This window comes from Oncorhynchus mykiss, chromosome 6 (genome assembly GCF_013265735.2).
Source record: "Oncorhynchus mykiss isolate Arlee chromosome 6, USDA_OmykA_1.1, whole genome shotgun sequence".
In the NCBI taxonomy this organism is placed as follows: Eukaryota; Metazoa; Chordata; class Actinopteri; order Salmoniformes; family Salmonidae; genus Oncorhynchus; species Oncorhynchus mykiss.
The window spans coordinates 20,755,507-20,779,582 of record NC_048570.1 but is presented as its reverse complement, the minus strand read 5'-3'; the positions used below and the strand labels follow the sequence as shown (position 1 = coordinate 20,779,582).

The following is a 24,076-nucleotide window of genomic DNA, read 5'->3' as shown; positions in this document are numbered from 1 at the left end:
TATTAATCAGAAAATACCATATTTATTGGCTCACTGTATACAGTACATACAAAAACAATATCCTGAGCAACATGATAGTCAATTCTCTTGTCAGTGAAAATGTCACAATCCCGAGTATTTAATTTTCTTGCTTGGACATTGAATGACATTGGAATGTCATTTCAGACAATTACATTTTATAAAGTGTGTGACATAGTGACAGGCTCCACATAACCATTAGATCCTATATGCACTCCCTCTTTTGCAGGCACTGTCATATTAGGTTTACATGGCTTCTGTTGGAGACATTTCTCTGATTGATTGCCTCCTACCTTACAGGAAGTGCAATTGAGGGGGACCGTTTCTCTCTTGAGAAGCACTACATTATCATTCTCCACCACACTCACTTTGCTATAGTCCTGCCTCTTATCCATCTTAGGTACAAGCACCTTTAGGCCTATGCTCTTCGTCCACCTATGAACCTCCACATAACCAATGTCCTTCGAGGGAGTCACAATATTCTGTGATGACAAATTATGTTTGTCATCACAGTTTGATTGGCTCTTGACCACTGTTTCCCTGTAGTCTAGATGTCTGGCTAAGCTGTCCCAGAGATCTTTATGATGGCTTAAGGATCGATACTTGCTGGAAACAGTCGCTTGCTTTGGCGTTTCAGTAACATTGTTGAATGGCTTCTTCTGAGGATATGGGTGAGATGTAACGTCAGTGGACAGGCCCTTGGTCTTCCTAAAAGTAGATTCAAGCCCCTCAGAATAACCCTGTTCCACCGTCTCTCTGCCTCCAACTTTTACTTCTTTATTATTAGCCTCCATCAAAAGGCTGTGGTCATAGCAACCATGATCTATGGAGTTATTTGTCCTTGTTTGTCCATTCTGAAGATCTGGTGTCACCTGTTCACTATCAAACACCAGCAGATAGTCCACCTGCTGGTCCTTAGTGGCTATGGTGGGAGGAAAGCCCTGGTTGATCAGAGAGCTTAAAATGTCCTCGGACCGCCCACTCTGGAAGAGAGTTGCATAAGATGAACAACACTGGAAGAGGGAAATATTAACATGTAGACCTGCATGTCTAAATTCTCTGAATAATTTGTGTGTGTGTGTCTCTGTGATGTCTGGTGGTTGGGAGAAGAGCAAAATAAGAATTTAGTATAAGATGGACAAGTATATTGCACTTTACCTTCAGGAGTTGTGTATCTAGTCCTGATATCTTTGGACCAGGAACAGGAGGCAGAAGACAATGCTTCACACTGGGACAAAAAAAAATATAGTTTTTATTGTACTCACAATTTGAATTTATTATGCATCGTTTGAAAATAAAACTTTTAAAATATTCTGTTTAAGGAAAATATATACTATTTTCTCTTCATGGCCAGGGTGAAGGTAACAAGCAGGATTATAAAAGCAGAAAAGACGGTGACCACAATCCAGATCGATCGCTCCTTCAGAAAGTCTACAAACACACACATGGGAGAGAACCGCTTCAGAATGAATTTCAAATGCATACTGTATATCAGGGTTGCGTTCAATTCAGATGTAATCGAGAATGCCTCATGAATTCCAATTCAATTAGTGAGTTTTAATTGAAGTAGTAAACAGGATACAGAATTGCAATTCAAATTTGAATTAAAGGAAATAGAATTTAATTCAGTGAAATTCAAATGCCTGTTCTATTCTATATAAGGTGCAATCTACACAAATATACATCTTGTACATAAAACATCAAACATGTCATTATATACAATACCAGTCAAAAGTTTGGACACACCTATTCATTCAAGGGTTTTTCTTTATTTTGACAAATTTCTACATTGTAGAATAATAGTGAAGACATCAAAACTATTAAATAATACATATGGAATCATGTAGTAACCAACAAAGTGTTACACAAACATAGCCTGTTTACTTTGTTTAGATATTGAAATCAAGTAGCCGACCTCTTGGCATTCTCTCAACCAGCTTCATGAGGTGGAATGCATTTCAATTAACAGGTGTGCCTTGAAAAAAGTTAATTTGTGGAATTTCTTTCCTTCTTAATGCGCTGATGAAACTGGCTCTCATGAGGACCACCACAGGAAAGGAAGACTCAGAGTTACCTCTGCTGCAGAGGATAAGTTCATTAGACTTACCAGCCTCAGAAATTGCAGCCATAATAACTGCTTCACAGAGTTCAAGTAATAGACATATCTCAACATCAACTGTTCAGAGGAGACTGCATGAATCAGGCCTTCATGGTCGAATTGCTGCAAAGAAACCACTACTAAAGGACACCAATAAGAAGAAGAGACTTGCTTGGGTCAAGAAACACGAACAATGGACATTAGGCCGCTGAAAATCTGTCCTTTGGTCTGATGAGTCCAAATGTGAGATTTTTGGTTCCAACCGCCGTGTCTTTGTGAGCCGCAGAATAGGTGAACAGATGATCTCTGCATGTATGGTTTCCATCGTGAAGCATGGAGGAGGAGGTGTGATGGTGCTTTTCTGGTGACACTGTCAGTGATTTATTTAGAATTTAAGGCACACTTAACCAGCATGGCTACCACAGCATTCGGCAGCGATACTCCATCCCATCTGGTTTGTGCTTAATGGGACTATCATTTGTTTTCAACAGGACAATGACCCAACATACCTCCAGGCTGTGTAAGGGCTATTTGATCAAGAAGGAGAGTGATGGAGTGCTGCATCAGATGACCTGGTCTCCACAATCACCCGACCTCAACCCAATTGAGATGGTTTGGGATAAGTTGGACCGCAGAGTGAATGAAAACCAGCCAACAAGTGCTCAGCATATGTGGGAACTCCTTCAAGACGGTTGGAAAAGGATTCCAGGTGAAGCTGGTTGAGAAAATGCCAAGTGTGCAAAGCTGTCATCAAGGCAAAGGGTGCCTACTTTGAAGAATATAAAATATATTCTGATTTGTTTAACACTTTTTTGGTTACTACATGACATGATATGTGTCATTTCATAGTTTTAATGTCTTCACTATTATTCTAAAATGTAGAAAATATTAAAAATAAAAATTGAATGAGTAGGTGTGTCCAAACATTTGACTGGTACTGTATATGCATATAAAATATTGTTGAAACATTTGATTTTCAGGAACAAACCATTACATTTAATGATTAAGAATAACAAAACCTGTATACAAATATTTTATTTAATTAAATACCTAAATCTTGCCAGAATGCATTAGTTTAACCCTCAAGTTGACCATAAAGCCTTCAAAAAGAAGCCAAACAACAACAAAAAAGGTTGGTGGAAACATAATTGGCTACTCTAAGCACTAAGGTTAAAAGAGTATATAAACATTTTTTCCAGAGAAAAATTATATGGATCTGGAAGTGTGACCTTTTCAGATTCAATGAAACTCTCATGTTTAATGACTTTGTGGAGTTTCTTTGAATTGCACTGAATTACATTTTACATCCTGTCATTCAAACTAAAATAAAAAAATTGACATCATGTGGGGTGTGGCCAATTAAATTATAATTGAATGGGAGAGGCTTTACGTACACACCTGGTGCTCTAATTGATGAAGTATGTCGCGGAACAAGAGTCGACGAACAGAATTAGTTCGGCCAGTCGTCCTGATGAGCCCTTCCCAGCCTCTAGTTTAAAGATTTGGCTCGAAACTTCAGGGATAATTAAAAACTTTTCTGCCGAAGTTGGGACTTGCGAGCTTGTTCAGAAGTAATTGTAATTTTTTATTTACAAAAATGTAGAGGTTAATGGCATAGTTCTACATCTACTGTGAATATCGCTACAATACATATGCTTTAGCTGTCACCCTGGCCTGATACTGGCTACACTATCCAGCTACTTCCCTCCTTACTGCGAAAGCGAAGGACGCTGTTGTGTTACCGGCTTGCAGTGCATACTCTGCCCATTGAGCAGTAAACTAAATAACGGTGACATCCAGATTGTTACTAGTACTCAATACCAATACTACAAGTTATTTCTTGTGAAGGCTGTTATCCTTCTCGAAATGAAATCAAATGGGAAGGAAAAAAATTGGCCACTTTAACTAACACCGCCGACATGTGATACAGCTTCCCAGTGGGAAGCAACTTCTGCCCAGTGGGAAGCTACTCACGTCGGCAAGTACTAGCCTCTTCGGTCACCCGAAGCAAACAGGCTAGCAACACCCTTGCACTGGCCATTCGCAACGGCTTGTCCTTATGTTAACTAATTGGCATGTCAAGGGGACATCCAGATGGTGACCAATACTACAATTTATTTCTCCCTCACCCATCCAAATTAACGACTTTCTTTTACAGGTTTTAACTAGCGCAATGCTGCTGCCGTTGTTGCCAGCTAGCCAGAATAAACTATACTGAATAAAAATATGAATGCAACATGTAAAGTGTTGGTCCCATGTTTCATAAGCAGAAATAAAGGATCCCAGAAATGTACCATATGCACAAGATGCTTATTTCTCTTGTACCATACCAAGAAGCTGATTATACAGCATGATCATTACATAGGTGCACCTTGTGCTGGGGACAATAAAAGGCCACTCTAAAATGTGCAGTTTTGTCACAACACAATGCCACAGATGTCTCAAGTTTTGAGGGAGTGTGCAATTGGCATGCTGACTGCAGGAATATCCACCAGAGCTGTTCTGGTGGATATGTCGTTTAGAGAATTTGGCAGTACGTCCAACCGGACAAAAAAAAACGCAGCCCACTTGTAAACACGCCAGCCCAGGACCTCCGCATCTGGCTTCTTCACATGCGGGATCGTCTGAGACCAGCCACCGGGACAGCTGATGAAACTGATGAGTATTTCTATCTGTAATAAAGCCCTTAAGTTGGGAAAAACAAATTCTGATTGGCTGGGCCTGCCTCCCCAGTGGGTGGACCTATGCCATCCCAGGCCCACCCATGTCCGCAACCCTGCCAAGTCATAAGAAATTCATAGTGTCATTTATTTATTTAAATTTACTGATTTCCTAATATGAACTGTAACTCAGTAAAATCTTGAAATTGTTGCATGTTGCGTTTAGATTTCTGTTCAGTATATCTTGCTGGGAGGGGCTCATCAGGACGACTGTGTCGTGTCTTTGGCTTCATTAAATTGAAGACTTATTTTATCAAATCAATTCTCTGTAATTATTATCACGTGATTAAACTAATCATGTAAATGTAATTAACTAGGAAGTCGGGGGAACCAAGGAAAATCTTCAGATTACAAAGTTTTCCTAATATAACTCTTGATATTTTAATATCTGATCAATTAGTCTTCTAATTAATGAATTATTCTTTACCTCACATTAGTCTCATTCCAAACTTCGTAAATTGTTGGTTATCTGCATGAACCCAGCCTTTACTATGAATCATCCATACACCAATTGTCTTAATCATTTATTTACTAACTAAATAATCACAGAAATGCATAAACAAACAGTAGATATGGTTACAAGGAAATGATAGTGGAGGTTCCCTAGTGGGCTAAGCCGATATGGCGGCTTGGTGGACAACGGGAAGTGGGTGTGGACTGAGAAGGGCGGGAATTACAAGAGTCACTACACAGTTGATAATTATATTGATTGAAATGCTAATCCTTTGCACATGAATGCTCACTCAGTCGGGAATAATTGCAATCAATACATATTGACACTCAGTGTGTCGTAGTGATCTCTGTTGGAAAGTTCATCCGCCCGTCTCTCTCTGCTCCCATGAAGTCTCTCGTGGTTAGAATGGATACTTCAGAGTCCCATTCAGAAATGTTCTTATAGAATAGATGTTTTGGCGGTTGTTGGTCTTCGCATTCCAGGTCGACATAATTCCTAGCTGCAGACTAGTAATTAGTATTAAAGATTTGCTCTTATTCTGTCGGTATCGATAGTCTCAGAGTTGAACCATTTCCACCCGTGTAGCCAATGGTTAGGAATTCAACAACCATTACACCCTTAGCTTATACTGAGGTTTTTGTGGTCTCTACTCAAACCTTCGCCCCCTCTGTGATCGAGGTACGCATAGCCTAAAGAGGATTTCTCCAGGTGGGTTTTTTATTCAGAACAGTAGAAAAGGGCTGTCCTATGAGCCAGATCATGTCTGTGCTCACGGGGGCGGGCCAATGACTTTGTTAAACTTTTAAAGGTATACAACTCTCTCACATTAATGGTTCAAAATCACATTACATAATTTCACAAATAGCTTCATCTTTACTCATTAATTTTATACAATAATTAGATGCAAACCTCATAAGAGGCTCCTAAGAGTTATGATAATGTGGCTGTATTGTCTTTCAATGAGGTCACAACATGAAACAAAACAGACCGGTCGTAGCTGGCTTCTCCACCGACCGCTTACACATTCACCCAAACATGGATATTGTTCAGTTCTCAAGTTCTGTGATGTAGAATAAGTTCCTTTGTTCTACTGTGAAACTCTCTCTCTCTATACTGCCTGGCCATGAGGAGAGAGTCTCCTCTAGGAATTTGCGACCTGAGATAACAGAACCTGGGTGTAGGGGGAAGAGAGAGGGGGATGGTACTCGCTATACCCAAAGAGGGCCACGTCATGACAACTGACTGAACCAAATCCATTCGTCTCCACTTGACTCTCAGCTGCGCAACATACAATTTGGGCACCAGGTGTGCAGGCCAGCTGTAACAGATTACATTTACATTACTTTCTAAACGAGATCCAGTCAGGAAACACCGTACACCTGGGGACCGTGTCAGCGTGCACTGCTCCCGGCCCGCCACAGGAGTCGCTAGTGCGCAATGGGAAAAGGACATCCATGCCGGCCAAACCCTCCCCGAACCTGGACGACGCTGGGCCATTTGTGCGCCGCCCCATGGGTCTCCCGGTCGCAGCTGGCTGCGACTTGAACACAGAATCTCTAGTGGTACAGCTAGCACTGTAATGCAGTGCTTTAGACCACTGCACCACTCGGGAGGCCCACGCATACTCAGGATGACTGGATCTCGTTCAGGCAAATTACAAATAAGTGCACTCAGGCTACCCGGAAGGCCAACGTTTGTTACTTTAAGGAGCAATTCTCTCTGTGGGTCTAACCCCAAGAAATTCTGGAAAACAGTTAAAGACCTGGAGAATAAACCCTCCTCACAGCTGCCCATGTCCCTTAATGTTGATGATGTGGTTGTTACTGACAAGGAGCACATGGCTGAGGTCTTTAAATCACCACTTCATTAAGTCAGGAGTCCTATTTGACTCAGCCATGCCTCATTGCCCGTCCAACATTTCCTCATCTCCCAGCCCTTCTAATGCAACTAGCTCTGATGCTCCTCCCTCCCCTTCCCCACTACAAAGTTTCTCCCTGCAGGCAGTCACTGAGTCGGAGGTGATAAAGGACCTCCTTAAACTTGACCCCAAAAAAACAATATCTGGGTCAGATGGTTTGGATAGTTTCTTCTTTAAGGTTGCAGGCCGTAACATCGCCAAGACTGTATCTCACCTTTTTAACCTTTCTTTCCTCTCTGGGGAAGATCCCATTACTTGGAAGGCAGCCATGGTGCGTGCTCTATTTAAAAAGGGAAAGATCATGCTGATCCTAACTGTTATAGGCCTATTTCTATTTTGCCTTGTTAATCAAAAATGTTGGAAAAACTTGTCAATTATCAACTGACTGTCTATAGTATTCTCTCTGGTATGCAATCTAGTTTCTTCTCAGGTTATGGATGTGTCACTGCAACCTTAAAGGTCCTAAATGATGTCACCATTACCCTTGATTCTAAGCAATGTGCTGATATTTTTATTGACTTGGCCAAAGTTTTTGCTACATGAGCCGGCTAAGGAGTATTGCTGTCTCTGAGGGGTCTTTGGCCTGGTTTGCTAACTACCTCTATCAAAGTCTCAAAGGGAGTACCCCAAGTCTCGGTCCTAGGCCCCCTACGCACTTCTCAATTTGCATCAACAACATAGTACAGGCAGTAGGAAGCACTCTCATCCATTTATATGCAGATGATAAAGTCTTCCTCAGCTGGCCCTCCCTGAATTGTGTGTTAAACACTCTACAACAAAGCTTTCTTAGTGTCCAACAAGCTCTCTGCCCTTAACCGTGTTCTGAACACCTCCATAACAAAGGTCATGTGGTTTGGTAAGAAGAATGCCCCTCTCCCCACCAGTGTGATTACTGCCTCTGAGGGTTTAGAGCTTGAGGTAGTCACCTCATACAAGTACTTGGGAGTATGGCTAGATGGTACACTGTCCTTCTCTCAGCACATAGCAAAGCTGCAGGCTATGGGACTCCCGTATAGTGCAGCGGTCTAAAGCACTGCATCGCAGTGCTGAAGCATCACTACAGACCCAGGTTCGATCCCAGGCTGCGTCGCAGCCGGCCACGAACATAAGAGACCCATGAGGCGGCGCACAATTGGCCCAGCGTCGTCCAGTTTAGGGGAGGGTTTGGCCGGCTGGGATGTCCTTGTCCCATCGTGCTCTTGTGGTGGGCTGGGTGCATGCACGCTGACTTTGGTCGCCAGTTGTGTTTTCTTCCAACACATTGGTGCGGCTGGCTTCCGGGTTAAGCGAGCAGTGTGTCAAGAAGCAGTGCATGTGATACTGTGATACTATAATGCTCATGCACAAAGTAGATGTCCTAACCGACTTACCAAAACTATAGTTTGTTAACAAGAAATGGTGGAGTGGTTGAAAACGAGTTTTAATGACTCCAACCGAACTGTATGTAAACTTCCGACTTCAACTGTACATGTGCGGCAGCACCCCTTTCATCTCAAATGAGCACGAGCACAGTTACAGCCACGTTGTATTGCGCTGTATGCTCCTGTATAGTATTAAGTCATCCTAGTTATGTTATAGCCATGTTTATAAGAGATGTGAATTGGAGATTGCATTATGTCATTCACTATTGTATCTTATTTCTCACTTTACTTACAGGCCAAACAAACACATACACTTTGGTGGAAGCAAGTTGTCAGACCACTAAGTGCCATAGACCATCTATACTACATACATTGTGCGGTGCTGTTCCGTGCCTGTTCATTGTCAGTGTTATTAAACAGCCTCAACTGGAATCCTACCTGTCTGCCATCTGTGCCCTTACCAGCACATGGGAGCGAACACAAAGTAAAACCTAACCTAAAGAATATACAGTCCTCACTTACAGTTACCAGCCCAAAATTGTGAGCAGTAATGTAACTTTTGGATTACACAAACTCAGTAACGTAATCTGATTACTTTTAGATGACTTTCCCTTTATGCAGCACTTGTCACGTGTGCTCCCTCTCCGGCCTCTAGGTCACCAGGCTGCTCGTTAGGGTGCACACCTGTCACCAGCGTTACACGCATAATGACACACCTGGACTCCATCACCTCCTTTATTACCTGCCCTTTATTACCTGCCCTTATATGTCACTCCCTTTGGTTTCTTCCCCAGTCGTCATTGTTCCTGTTTCATGTCGGATCCGCTGTTTTGTGTTTCTTGTTTTGTTCATTTATTTATTAAATGTATTCACTCCCTGAACTTGTTCCCAACTTTCAGTGTACATCGTTACAGCACTGAACGAGTGTACTTGCATAATCCCTTAAAAGACCGGCAATAGTACGGTTTGTCCATTTTGAAACGCCGTAGCCAGTATACACCTCAGAATTAATCTAAGATAATTAAAGAAATCTGTTATTAATTCTGATGTTTTTGCCAAGGAAAACTGCACCAAAAATGTTTGGTGCAGTATTTCTCAATGAAATAATTTGCATGAAAACGAGTCGTCTAGCTTTGAACGACAACAAATACTTTATTGAAGAATCCCTACTGTTGACCAATCACCGACGAAGGGGCGTAGACTTCGGCTTCGAACTTTGGCTTACCTCCAGAAAAAATGTAATGTGGCCAAAACGAAAAGAAAAAAAAACGAAATGTTGTCATAATACATGGAAGAACAGTTCCAAAATGTTTCAACTGGGAAGCCTGTAAAAGGCACAGGTTATTATCTGGCACAGCCACAGTCATAAAATCGGATTTTAAACCTAACCACACTGCTAACCTTAATGCCTAACCATTACTTTAAATTGAGACCACAAAGCAAATGTATTTTTTTATTTTTTTTTACAATATAGCCAATATTTTGACTTTGCAGCTGGCCCATCTAGTGGAAATCGCTCAGTTCTGCCTCAAAGACAAGACTCATCCCAATAACATCAACCTACCTGCTAAAGAGGCCTTAGAAGACAAAAAATGTATATTAGCAATTGAACAACATCTATTGTAGGATAAATGAATGTTGAAGTTTACATACAGTGCCTTGCGAAAGTATTCGGCCCCCTTGAACTTTGCGACCTTTTGCCACATTTCAGGCTTCAAACATAAAGATATAAAACTGTATTTTTTTGTGAAGAATCAACAACAAGTGGGACACCTTTTGCTGCGATTACAGCTGTAAGTCGCTTGGGGTATGTCTCTATCAGTTTTGCACATCGAGAGACTGACATTTTTTCCCATTCCTCCTTGCAAAACAGCTCGAGCTCAGTGAGGTTGGATGGAGAGCATTTGTGAACAGCAGTTTTCAGTTCTTTCCACAGATTTTCGATTGGATTCAGGTCTGGACTTTGACTTGGCCATTCTAACACCTGGATATGTTTATTTTTGAACCATTCCATTGTAGATTTTGCTTTATGTTTTGGATCATTGTCTTGTTGGAAGACAAATCTCCGTCCCAGTCTCAGGTCTTTTGCACACTCCATCAGGTTTTCTTCCAGAATGGTCCTGTATTTGGCTCCATCCATCTTCCCATCAATTTTAACCATCTTCCCTGTCCCTGCTGAAGAAAAGCAGGCCCAAACCATGATGCTGCCACCACCATGTTTGACAGTGGGGATGGTGTGTTCAGCTGTGTTGCTTTTACGCCAAACATAACGTTTTGCATTGTTGCCAAAAAGTTCAATTTTGGTTTCACCTTCTTCCACATGTTTGGTGTGTCTCCCAGGTGGCTTGTGGCAAACTTTAAACAACACTTTTTATGGATATCTTTAAGAAATGGCTTTCTTCTTGCCACTCTTCCATAAAGGCCAGATTTGTGCAATATACGACTGATTGTTGTCCTATGGACAGAGTCTCCCACCTCAGCTGTAGATCTCTGCAGTTCATCCAGAGTGATCATTGGCCTCTTGGCTGCATCTCTGATCAGTCTTCTCCTTGTATGAGCTGAAAGTTTAGAGGGACGGCCAGGTCTTGGTAGATTTGCAGTGGTCTGATACTCCTTCCATTTCAATATTATCGCTTGCACAGTGCTCCTTGGGATGTTTAAAGCTTGGGAAATCTTTTTGTATCCAAATCCGGCTTTAAACTTCTTCACAACAGTATCTCGGACCTGCCTGGTGTATTCCTTGTTCTTCATGATGCTCTCTGCGCTTTTAACGGACCTCTGAGACTATCACAGTGCAGGTGCATTTATACGGAGACTTGATTACACACAGGAGGATCATCATTAGTCATTTAGGTCAACATTGGATCATTCAGAGATCCTCACTGAACTTCTGGAGAGAGTTTGCTGCACTGAAAGTAAAGGGGCTGAATAATTTTGCACGCCCAATTTTTCAGTTTTTGATTTGTTAAAAAAGTTTGAAATATCCAATAAATGTCGTTCCACTTCATGATTGTGTCCCACTTGTTGTTGATTCTTCACAAAAAAATACAGTTTTATATCTTTATGTTTGAAGCCTGAAATGTGGCAAAAGGTCGCAAAGTTCAAGGGGGCCGAATACTTTCGCAAGGCACTGTAGATGGCCATAAATGGATGTTGTATTTTTCTTTATGGGTTGGTTATGTAGGCTTCTTCTAACCCATCGCTTTCTACTACAAAATTATATGATTAAATTATATCTTTACATTAAAAACCAAATCCTGTCAGATTTCCAGTCATTCCAATTAATTTAATACCCCTTTATCTTCAAGAATAGGACATGGAAATACAGATAAACCAAATTGTTTTACCTGAGCATAACCCCAAAACTAAGGACTAATTAGCCTACTCTGTTGTTTATGATTTTGTTGTCATCGAGGACTGATTTGGCTCATTGATTCGAGTTGAAAAAGGAATGCTGCTCTAAAAATGGCATGCTTTGAACACTACCGAAAAATGCCATTTGCATGTGAAAAATGTATGCTATATGCTGCATTTGCTATAGGCCTATTGTTTAACTTTTTGTTGGTGACACTTTGATATCTCGATAATTTGCAGCTGTTTAAGTCTATCAAAAGTGTACCAGGTTGAGCATGTGTCTGTTAGGCCTATGGACATTTTATTTTTGAATCAGCACAAATTCGATTGAGCAATAAAAGCCCCACTTGTGGTGTTCTTAAACTAAACTTGTTTATGACAGTATGGAGCACAACACCACGGGGCAGTTTAGAAGGGAGGAACTCAAACTTTTATTTGACAGTGCGGATCCCACCCAGCCTATCACTGCAGCTGTTGCAAACAAACACAACGAAAAGGAAAGGGACCTACCTGAATTTGTCCAATAGAAAGTCTTGTTTTGCTTAAACGGTAAACAGTTTTCCGTAATGAATAAACCCCTGGTCACAAAAACAATGATTGATAGACGGTTGAATTGAAGAAGTTTAAACTATTATTGATTTAAAATACACATATACGTACATTTGTGAACAGCCATCCACAGCAATCAGTCTCCGTAAAGAACAAATTGACAAATGAGAGCAGCAGTGTGATTCAGACCAATGCCCTATGTAGCCTAGATATTAATAAATGCTATCCATGTCTCCTATATGCTACACGACTGCTACACCATTGGAAGACATAGCTTGGACGTTAGCCTATTCCTGCTCTTTTCTGCTCTTTTCTCACAATCCATCAAACAAATTTGGTGTGTCATCATAGTAGTCTCTGACTTGTGGTCAGACTCGTTCAGACAGAACTCAAACTTAAACTTGCGCCTTTTTTCAATGATGATTTGAATGTCATTGGGAAAATAGAAAGGGGTCACATATTATTTTTGCAAACATCCTTTCTGAAATGTAAAGTAATCCTAGAAGTAATCATGTCGTTTTTCAAAAGTATCTGCAGTCTAAATACAATATTTTTGCTGGTAACGTAACGGGTAACAGTTCAAATGTGATCCGTTACTCCCCTACCCTGCAGACGTGTCCGTATAGCCTCTCCCAAGAGTCAGTTCCAAAATTCTGAATTGAGCACAACCCTGCTGTATATCAACAGTAAGTATTGTATGTCCAAGTATGTTCACTATGCACTTTCTGCTTATCTGAAATGATCTTACTGGTGGACACTTAACCTTGATCCCATCTGTACATCAACCACCTTGGATGCCACAAAGTGGTACAGTAAAGACCAAGAGAGCATAGAACCATTGAGCTCTGCAACTTATTGAGGGAAATAAAATAATCATAAAAGATCTTACAATCAGGGACCTCTGTGTGTGTAGTGGTGCTCCACTCGCTCCAGAGGCTATGGTCTAGTTTACAGCGAAGCTGGACCATGTAGACCTCTCCTGGATGCAGACTGTAGATGATCAACTGGGTCTGCTTCCCTGAGGCATACTCCTATAAAGACAAATACAAGGAAACTAAGAAGAGCCTGGACCTGATCAACTGTTTATATATAACATCAACTAAATGGAAACTAAACAGTTAATAAATAAGGCAACGTTTACATTTCTTAAACTCTAACTTCATACACATTCCTACATATTGACCCTCACTGAGTAAACTGCAATGAGAGTCAAATAAATAACAGGGAATTTATCAAATCTATTTTTGCCTTGACTGTCTACTCTATAGAGTAACCCATCCAAACACACACCTCCCACTCGCTCTCCTTCTTATTCTGTCGTTTCACCCGTAGTTGGTAGGTGAGAGTGATCCAGCCAGAGCGTGTGTCGGCCTCGTGAGGGGGCTCCCATTTCACCAGGAGGTGTGGACTCTCCTCAGTCTCCACCACAGACACTGTCACATTCTCTGGGGCATTGGGCTGGACTGCATGAAGCACAGATAGAACACAATTCATTTCTGTAGGGCTCGAATAGGCTTGATCCATATTCATTAAGTTCTATATTAGGGATGGGCTACTGAAGGCCCACCCCGCCTTTTGTAGACTCTCGGATTGTGGAGACCTCAGTCGAGGTCTCAACTTACTGTTGACAATTGGAATAGTAGAATACACAAGGTGCAATTTCGAAATGTGGTTGTGCATCAGCAGCTTTTCTCTTGTTATGTCAGTCACTGACAGTCGCTCAATTAACCCATGTCAGCTAAAATGTTTTAGATTAATTTACCAGTCTAGCTAGGTATCTAAAATGTAGTAACCATGGCCGAATTACCAACCGTGGGGCCCCCCATTGATTTCATTCACCACTATCACTCAGATATCATGTAAAAAACTGCAAACATTTCTATTCACCAAATGGCAAAATATGTAGAATTGCAGGAAATGAGTTGTAAAACCGTAAAACATTTTCCACTCTGCCCCATGGCAATATGAGTAGAATTGCACGAGTTATCAAATTATGAAATCTTCTCTCTGCCCCATGGCAAAATATGTAGAATTGCCGAGAACTTCCTTCAAAACCGCAAAATGTTCTCTACGCCCCATGGCAAAATGTGTAGAATTACAGGAAATGAACTCTAAAACGTTCCCTCCGCTGTCAAGAGGGGTGCCGCTAAAATGTTTTGCTCGCAAGGTGAGGGCAATTTCCAAAAGGCTAGGGCCGGCTCTGACTGCATACAGTATGTGGGTATGGATGTGGGTACACAAACCCGCAAGTCCCTGCAGCCCCTCATGATGAGTTCAGATGTTTTGCCCATCCCTGCTCTATATAGACATAAGAATGGATGTTCGCTCAAACATATGCAAATCAAATCAGGTTTTATAAATGTAAAATCTAAACATAGTAATATTCTGTTTTCCTGTTTTTCAATGATTTGTTTGTTTTTTGGTCATAATGAAGTAGATCCAGCCACATGTCAATAAAGTATCACATCAATAACCCAATTTGTTTTCTTTACATTTATCCAATGCCAAAACAAACAACAAGTAAGCCAGAGCCTACATAGTCGGGTCGAGAGCATGTAATCACATACTACAAGTAATGAAACATGATCCAAGTTATGCACAGGACCCAAACCAGTTCATCCTCATTCTAGTCCAGTAAGTTCAGGTGGTTCCTGTGTCCAAACCAGTCAGTGAGTATTTTTCTATTCTCCCAAGTTGATCTCAGGGATACTGCTTTACAGTAAATTGACATATGGTGACTGATGAATATTCTACTGTAGGTTTGTGCGCTGCAAGCTCTGCTACCTAAAGTGTAAACTAATTAAAAAACAAATGTTAATGCATGAATGATGGGTTGATTATTTCTAACGTCAGCAGAGCAGCTTACCAATATACATAACATCGACCTCCAGCGGGTCAGAGACAGTGCTGCCCAGAGAGTTGATGGCCACCACTGTGATGTTGTAGTTGACCCATATAGAGGTGTGGCTCTTGTTGAAGAAGCACGAGTTGCTCCCTGCAGCTTGGTAATCTGGACACTCGTACATTCCATAGGAGCTGCACAAAGACAAACAAGATATTTTCTGACATTCATAGGGGTGAATGCTGGTGATGTGTGCTGGTGCGGGCATCACAGTAAACTTGCATTACATCAATGTAGATAAATACAACACGTGAACACTCAAGGCTGTTTTGCAATGCAGGGCTGATTGGCTGCTCTGGTGATAAGTCAGAGGTAACTCACCAACAAAGTTGTGTACTCAGTTGATTGATCTTGCACATGATAAGTATGGAGACTGAGCTAGTACTTTCTTCAGTCAGTGGATTTCAACGGTGTTCAGTGCTGACACAGGACAATTTCAGTACACATATCAATAATGTTGAAGCTGGGTAACTAGAACTACCACCATATAATCATAATTAGAATGGTATTGGCTCTAGACCTACAAATCAACAGTGGACACAACAAAAATATAAACTATTAAAATGAGTGCTACGAACTCTTCTTTCTGGTAATAGAGGTGGTGGGTTGTGGGTAGTCCTCCATCAAAACCAGGGTCCCACCGGCATGTAAAGGTCTCCTTCTCAGGGGATCTACAGTTGATGAGCACAGGTTTCCCTGGGGGAGAGATACCTGGGTGCACACACATGCCACAGCTGGACATTAGCTCATGACAATCTACCTGCACATAACATGTTGTGGAACATCTATATTTATATTCCCGAAGAATGTACAAAGACTCCAGCCACCCGAGACATGGACTGTTCTCCGTGCTCCTGTCCGGCAGGCGGTATATCAAGGATCAGACCAACAGACTTCTAAACAGCTTCTATCCCCCTGGCCATAAGACTGTTAAATGGTTAACAACTACCACTAAAATTATTTTTGATTAGATGTATTACTACCACTACAATACTGTTAATTGATTATTGATTGCGATTACCATTAGTTGCAATCTATTTATCCTGCTACTAGTGACTATTACTCCTGTTCACATTTAATATTGCCATTAGTATATTACCATAAGTATTTATATATTCCTGCTACGAGTCACTTTTTAGCCCTGTTAAAATGTACACTGAGTGTACAAAACATTAAGAACACTGGCTCTTTCCATGACATAGACTGACCAGTTGAAGGCAATGAGTCCTTATTGATGTCACTGGTTAAATCCACTTCAATCAGTGTAGACGAAGGGGAGGAGATAGGTTAAAGAAGGATTTGTAAGCCTTGAGACATGGATTGTGTATGTGTGCCATTCAGAGGGTGACTGGGCAAAACAAAAGATTTGTGCCTTTGAACGGGGTATGGTAGTAGGTGCAAGAACTGCAACACTGCTGGGTTTTTCACGCTCAACAGTTTCCCATGTGTATCAAGAATGGTCCACCACCCAAAGGACATCCAGACAACTGTGGGAAGCATTGGAAACATGGACCAGCATCCCTGTAGAATGCTTTCGACAGCTTGTAGAGTCCATGCCCTGACAAACTGATGCTGTTCTGAGGGCAAAAGGGGTGAAACTCAATATTAGGAAGGTGTTCCTAATGTTTGGTATACTCAGAGTATATCTGCCTATCATGCCTACACTGACACTCTTGGACACACACACACCAAACCCACTACTTATGCTTTTTAATTTAACCTTTATTTAACTAGGCAAGTCAGCTAATTAAGAACAAATTCTTATTTACAATGACAGCCTACCCCGGCCAAACCCAGACAATGCTGGACCAATTGTGCGCCGCCCTATGGGACTCCCAACCACGGCCGGATGTGATGGAACCTGTATTCGAACCAGGGACTGCAGTGACGCACTGCGATGCAGTGCTCTTAGCCCACTGCACCACTCGGGCACAATACTGTTTACAATTATTACTTGGAGTGAAAACCTACAGGAGGGTAGCTCTCCAGGAATAAGGTTGGAGAGCCCTGCTCTAAAGATGGTGAATCATCTTTAGAGCAGTGGGAAGAAAGCCTCAATCTGCTCCACGCTGATTTTTTCAGTGGGTAAAAAAAGGCCATCTAATCATTTGGCCAGGTAAAAATGTATTTGAACACGCAAGATCTGACATAATGGCAGCCTTTTGGGCTTTACACATTTTGAACAAAGAGCGATTTGGGAGCCAAATGAGCCGGCTCAAAGACTCGGAATGCCCATCACTACAGAGCAGGCCCAACTGTCGAGAGGAGGGGTAACGGGGAAATCATTCAAAAAATGACATGCCCTCCTAAATCTGGTTCTGTTTGTGATATTAAGATTCTAACAATGACAGTGTGTTTATATAGACTTATTTACTGTATTAATCTTTAAAAATGGCAGAGTAATTAAACATTTACATGATGGGCCTACAAGACAATTTATTTCAAAATAACAGAATAGCATGTTTTGAGTTTTATTTACCTGTGCTTAGTAACCAAGGCCATATCAATAATGAAATCAAAGTGTTAGTTTAGCAGACATCACAGGCCCTGCCCCATCACAGTCAACACACATATTTCATTGTACACTTACTGTAAAAGATAACAGAAGAATATTAAAGGATATTTTTCCAAAATTACTATTGCTGATTGTCGACAGTAGCCTACATACATGAGGAACATGCATAGAGACAGTCATTCTAGGAAAAAGTAATATATTGAAACCGAGACCATGTGCGCAATTTGTAGAGTTGTTTGGCAAAACCTTGGAATCTGCTCTTTCTGATAGGGTATAGCAATTAAAACATCTGGCCTGCATGGACCTCTGTAGTAGGATGATATGGAACAAGTGCTATTTGGTATGCTCTATTCCCTTCTTTGTCAATGCACGCTGGGCATCAGTCTCTTCATTCTCTATTTGACAATTAATAATGTCACCCATCAGACTATTGTCAATTTAATCTTGTCTTTAGGCCACATCTATTATTATTATTATTATTATTATTATTATTATTAATAATATATATATATATATGTATATATATATATATATATGTGTGAAATAAGTTTCAATATAGTTTAGGTGTATTTTGGATGGGCCAACTGGGCAGGCAACTGTCTTACAGTCAGAAAATACACTCAACTTATTTTAGTATTTCCAGTCTTTTTTCTGTCCGATTCACATTTGGTGTCCTGAGGTTTCTTATGACCATTTTTAACATAATGCATGCATTATTTATGATGGAATATTTACACAATTGAAATATCAACGTCAGAATGACTCATGGCCATTCAAGTAGTTATGGAATTCCAATGCTCTGAGCTCTAGCTAGCTAGCTGGCTAATTGGTTTGTTCGAATGATACAGCTGGACACTAAACATACAGTAAATTGAAGAGTCGCCTGAAGCTTGAGAGGAATGGGAGATGCAGTAGAGCAAGGATGGGCAAACACCAGTCTCAACGTCAACAGTGAAGAGGCGACTCCGGGATGCTGGCCTTCTAGGCAGAGTTGCAAAGAAAAAGCCATATCTCAGACTGGCCAATAAAAATAAAAGATTGAGATGGGCAAAAGAACACAGACACTGGACAGAGGAACGCTACCTAGAAGCCCAGCATCATGGAGTCGCCTCTTTAATGTTGACGTTGAGATTGGTGTTTTGCGGGTACCATTTAATGAAGCTGCCAGTTGAGGACTTGTGAGGTGTCTGTTTCTCAAATTAAACACTAGTGTACTTGTCCTCTTGCTCAGTTGTGCACCGGGACCTCCCACTCTTTTCTATTCTGGTTAGAGACAGTTTGCAATGTTCTGTGAATGGGAGTAGTACACAGCGTTGTACGAGATCTTCAGTTTCTTGGAAATTCCTCACATGGAATAGCCTTCATTTCTCAGAACAAGAAAAGACTGACGAGTTTCAGAAGAAAGACTCTTTGTTTCTGGCCATTTTGAGCCTGTAATCGAACCCACAAATGCTGATGCTCCAGATACAATACTAGTCTAAAAAAGGACAGTTTAATTGCTTCTTTAATCAGAACAACAGTTTTCAGCTGTGCTAACATAATTGCAAAAGGGATTTCTAATGATCAATTAGCCTTTTAAAATGATAAACTTGGATTAGCTAACAACTTGCCATTGGAACACAGGAGTGATGGTTGCTGATAATGGGCCTCTGTATGCCTATGTAGATATTCCATTAAAATAACAGCTGTTTCCAGCTAAGTCATTTACAACATTAACAATGTCTACACTGTATTTCTGATCAATTTGATGTTATTTTAATGGACAAAAGAAATTGCTTTTCTTTCAAAAACAAGGACATTTCTAAGTGACCCCAAACATTTGAATGGTAGTATATAGACACACCATATACACTGAGTGTACAAAACATTAGGAACACCTGCTCTTTCCATGATATAGACTGACCAGGTAAATCCAGGTGAAGCTATGGTCCCTTATTGATGTAAAAAAAATCCACTTCAAATCAGTGTTGATGAAGGGGAGGAGACAGGTTAAATAATGATTTTTAAGACAATGTTTTGACAATTGAGACATGGATTGTGTATATGTGCAATTCAGAAGGTGAATGGGCAAGACAAAATATTTAAGTACCTTTGAATGGGTTTTAGTATTAGGAGCCAGGCGCACCGGTTTGAGTGTGTCAAGAACTGCAATGCTGCTGGGTTTTTCATGCTCAACGGTTTCCCTAGTGTATCAAAAAATGGTCCACCACCCAAAGAACATCTAGCTAAAGGCAAGCCAGTAGTCGAAAACGGGTCATTGATGAAAGAGGACAAAGGAGACTGACACAAATTGTGAAGAGCAACAGACAGGCTACAGTTAGTCAATTGACAGTCCAGTATAACATTGGTGCCGAAAGACCCATAAAAGAATGCACAACTCATCGTAGCTTGACACAAATGGGGTACGGCTGCCAATAACCTTACAGAGTACCACATCTTTCAGCAAAAAACAAGAAACTGTGGTTGCAGTAGGCAAAGGAACGAAAACATGGGGCACTGGAGAATTGGAAACACATTGCCTGGTTTCTGCAATTTCACTCTGATGGGAGGACTAGGGTATGGAGAAAACCACATGCATCCTCATGGCAGCAGTGTATCCATCTGTATATTCATTTCAGCACGATAATGGCCCATGCCACAAGGCTATGATTGTCCAGTAATGGTTCCACGAACATGACAGTGAATTCAGCTTCCTGCAGTGACCTGCCCAGTCACCAGATCTCAATCCAATTGAGCATCTGTGGGATGAGATGGAGCAAGCAATTCGGAGTAGAGATCCACTACCAGCCAACTTGACACAACCGTGGGGAAGCATTGGAGTCAACATGGGCCAGCATCCCTGTGGAATGCTTTTGACACCTTGTAGAGTCCATGTCCCAACAAATTGAGGATGTTCTGAGTTCAAAAGCGGGTGCAACTCAACAGTAGGAAGAGGTTCCTATTGTTTTGTACACTCAGTGTACAATGCCAACTTAGATTAATACAATATGATCCCAATAAAAAAAAAAACTGAATTCCCAAGACTAATATGTTGTTTGTTTGCGATGCAGCAACAGTTACATGCATGCCTTTATTAGAACTTACCAATGCAGTCCAAGACTTCCGAAAGCAGCAACAACACCAACGCCCCTCCAACTTCTCCCCACATCTTGCCCCTAACCTCACAGGCAGTGATGGTGGGCCCTGGAAAGGGATGTGACATCACATGGCTTAAGTTAAAGCTACAAAGGTCTTGTTTTTACTTGATAAAAAAAAAAAAACATATAAAAGGGTAAACAATGGCAAATGTGCATAAAGATGGCAGAATTCAGATATGACGTCATTGTTTTAGCACTATCCACTGAGTTTTTAAACTATGCCCCACGATATGGTTCAATGTACGTTTGCCAATAAATCAGCACAGTCTACTTTTTCAGTTTTTCATATTACCAGCATCTTGAAGCTAAAATTGGGATCATGTATCATGCTAATGACCATACAAAAAACTGAGTAAAGGAGAGCAATGTACAATACGGCGAACTTAGCAAATCCATAAATAAATCATAAATATCTCCTTTTAAATACACCATTGGCCCCCAAATGAAATGTAACAGAGGAGAAAATACATCATGATTAGACATCAAATGAATTAGACATCTAACTCATTCACAGCAACATCAATGAAATGCCATTAACCACAAAGTTAAGAAATCCCCCAGTCTTGACATTTTACAAGTAAACACAAGAGAGTGGATCAAAGATGAGACATCTGGTAATGGACTTTGAGACGGTTTTCCGTTTAAAGCACTGTGAGCGGTAGGGTCCTGTCACTAGGGCCCTTGACTAAGTGATTGTTTTCAGACGGAAGATAACAGACACACTGCACTGACCCAGAAAGGGGTGTTGAAAGTAGCATAGCTGGTATAGCTTTCTAAATCCTACACATTTATTTAGTAAACTCTCTCACAATGCATACACACACACACTATGTTTCTCTGCATGAAATATTAGAGATGCACTTGAGTAAAATTTGTGGTAGTATGTGAAAAGTTGGACACAAACTTTGCAACCATATTCTTCAGGGCTATATTTCTCCTTTATGTGATCTAAGGAATTTCGCTACTAGAGCAAGAGAGTGCAAAGTCAAATGAAAGAGGAGTTTAAAGATATCACTAATCACGATCAAGGAGGGATAAGATGAGCATTTAGAATTAGGGAGGTTATTCTTGCACAATTTGGGATCATTTGGCCTAATTTCAAAACACACTTCTAACAGTTATGATTAATAACAGCTTAATTTATTTACTGAAACATATTTAGTGTTTAGTACTTTTACCCTGTGTTACCCTGTTGGTAAGTCAATTTTTCTGAGTCTCTGCCCTGATATAAACAACTGAAAGACGAAAGACTAACAACCCAAAACAGTCGATAGAAAAGAGATGTGCCTAAGAATGTTATTGCTGCACCCGTGACCCGTCACCACAAACACTGGCTATGACACTGTGGGCCATTCAAAATCAAATAAATACAGGTAATACGGGTCAATACAGGTATGACTAACCCAGATCATTTACAAGGTTATGTGATGGTAGTTTCTCAGGGCAACGCTTAGGTGGGTTGTGGAGAGCTGGTGTATGACCTCATAGAAAGTTACTGAATTTGCTTTTGGTGTTGTTCAATATAAAATATGGTTGTGAGAAAACATTTGATATTAATAATAAACATTTAGACATTGTTTTTTAATTTATGTTATCTTAACAAAAATAAAATGACGTATCCAAGTGTAAATGTTTATTAGTAATATCGTGAGTTTGGCATACTAGTTATTTATATGGCTATTTCAGGCCAAATTCCCATTGTTCACCAGCCCAAAGACTGTTCCTGGACTAACTATTGTAGCCAACATAACCCGAATCGTCATATCGCATTACTTTAGTCTATAAAAGTAAGTCAATAAAATGTAATTTACATGAAGTATGTAATACACGCAATATGTTTTAACTTACATAATGTTGTATTTGAAAAAACATGTACATTTGAGTAAAAAAGTCAAATGAGTTACAATGAAAAAAGTACAGCACTCACCTAGGTAAAGCACGAATCCACTGGACTCGTGGTTAAAGTGCTGACACAAGAGGTGGGTTCTTGAATTGCATGAATTTTTCTTATCTGAACAAATATCACATCTTATTTTGTTGCCTACAATGGTCGAAGCCTCTGCTGCGTTGGAACATTCACATCGTTACCTGTATAGTCAGTCAAGTCAGAGAGGAAGAGGTTTTGCTCCACCCCAAATCTGCCCACGAAAATCAACCCACAAAATAAATATGGAGGTCAATGAGAGTGTAGAATTTGGTCAACATAAAATGTTATTGCAAATTTGCTACATGGAGCTTACTTGATTGAATAGAAGTTTCGTAATGGTGAGGTTGTTATGAATGCACGGATATAAGTGGACGCACGTGGCATTTTGCCAACTGAAAAAAAACCTACTTTATATCTGGATATCTACTTACATATTTTAGCATGGACATTGCTATTGAGGGCTTCCACCATTTTGAAGTAGTCAACTAGTTTGGGATTCCTATTAGTTGGGAGCAATCAGCCAATGAAGAAGAATAAAAATAAACTACTTTAAAATTGAGATAGCCTCAATGGCGCTACCCATGCTCTAGCAGACGCTATAATGGCAGATTCAAATATAAATCCTCTATCTATCTCTATGGCCCGTTTATCACACGCGTATCTGCCCTCATTAGCTAGAATGGTCGCACCTGATCTCGCCTCTTCCCGCCTGCCTTGCATCTTTGAGGACATGTATTTCTATTGTTAGAGCGGTCACTCTATTATCTTGTCAATATAATAGAGAATCTTTAATGGAGGTCAAATAAAATCAAATGTTATTTGTCAAATGCGCCGAATACAACAGATGTAGACCTTACAGTGAAACGCTTACTCACAACCCTTAACCAACAATGCAGTTCAAGACAAATAATTAGGAAAATATTTACTAAATAAATGTCAAATTAAATTAAATAAAAAGTAACACAATTAAATAACAATAACGATGCTATATACAGGGGGTAGCAAGTCAACGTGACTATGAAAAGTGACTAAAGTGACTATGCATAGATAATAAACAGTGAGTAGCAGCAGTGTAAAAACAAAGGGGGGGGGGGGGGGGGGGTCAATGTAAGTAGTCCAGGTG

The 24,076-nt window shown here is 40.6% G+C and overlaps 1 protein-coding gene across 5 annotated transcripts; it reads right to left on the bottom strand.

Moving 5' to 3' along the window:
- Positions 1 to 5: 5 nt before the first annotated feature.
- On the bottom strand, positions 6 to 23,629 carry prlrb (prolactin receptor b). 5 transcript variants are annotated; one of them, XM_036979580.1, is made up of 11 exons: positions 23,267 to 23,628; positions 23,115 to 23,164; positions 22,954 to 22,993; positions 20,974 to 21,072; positions 15,953 to 16,085; positions 15,339 to 15,508; positions 13,763 to 13,935; positions 13,362 to 13,503; positions 1,353 to 1,449; positions 1,177 to 1,246; positions 6 to 1,001 (listed from the first exon to the last, which is right to left on the bottom strand). In XM_036979580.1, exons 4-11 carry the CDS (start codon positions 21,035 to 21,037, stop codon positions 177 to 179), a joined length of 1,674 nt encoding a protein of 557 aa, XP_036835475.1. In that variant the 5' UTR covers positions 21,038 to 21,072; positions 22,954 to 22,993; positions 23,115 to 23,164; positions 23,267 to 23,628; the 3' UTR covers positions 6 to 176. The 5 variants fall into 5 exon arrangements, with proteins under 5 accessions (XP_036835475.1, XP_021461230.1, XP_036835474.1 ...); XM_021605555.2 differs by having other exon boundaries at positions 22,954 to 23,164; XM_036979579.1 differs by lacking the exon at positions 23,115 to 23,164 and having other exon boundaries at positions 22,954 to 23,114.
- Between the last annotated feature and the right edge of the window lie 447 nt (positions 23,630 to 24,076).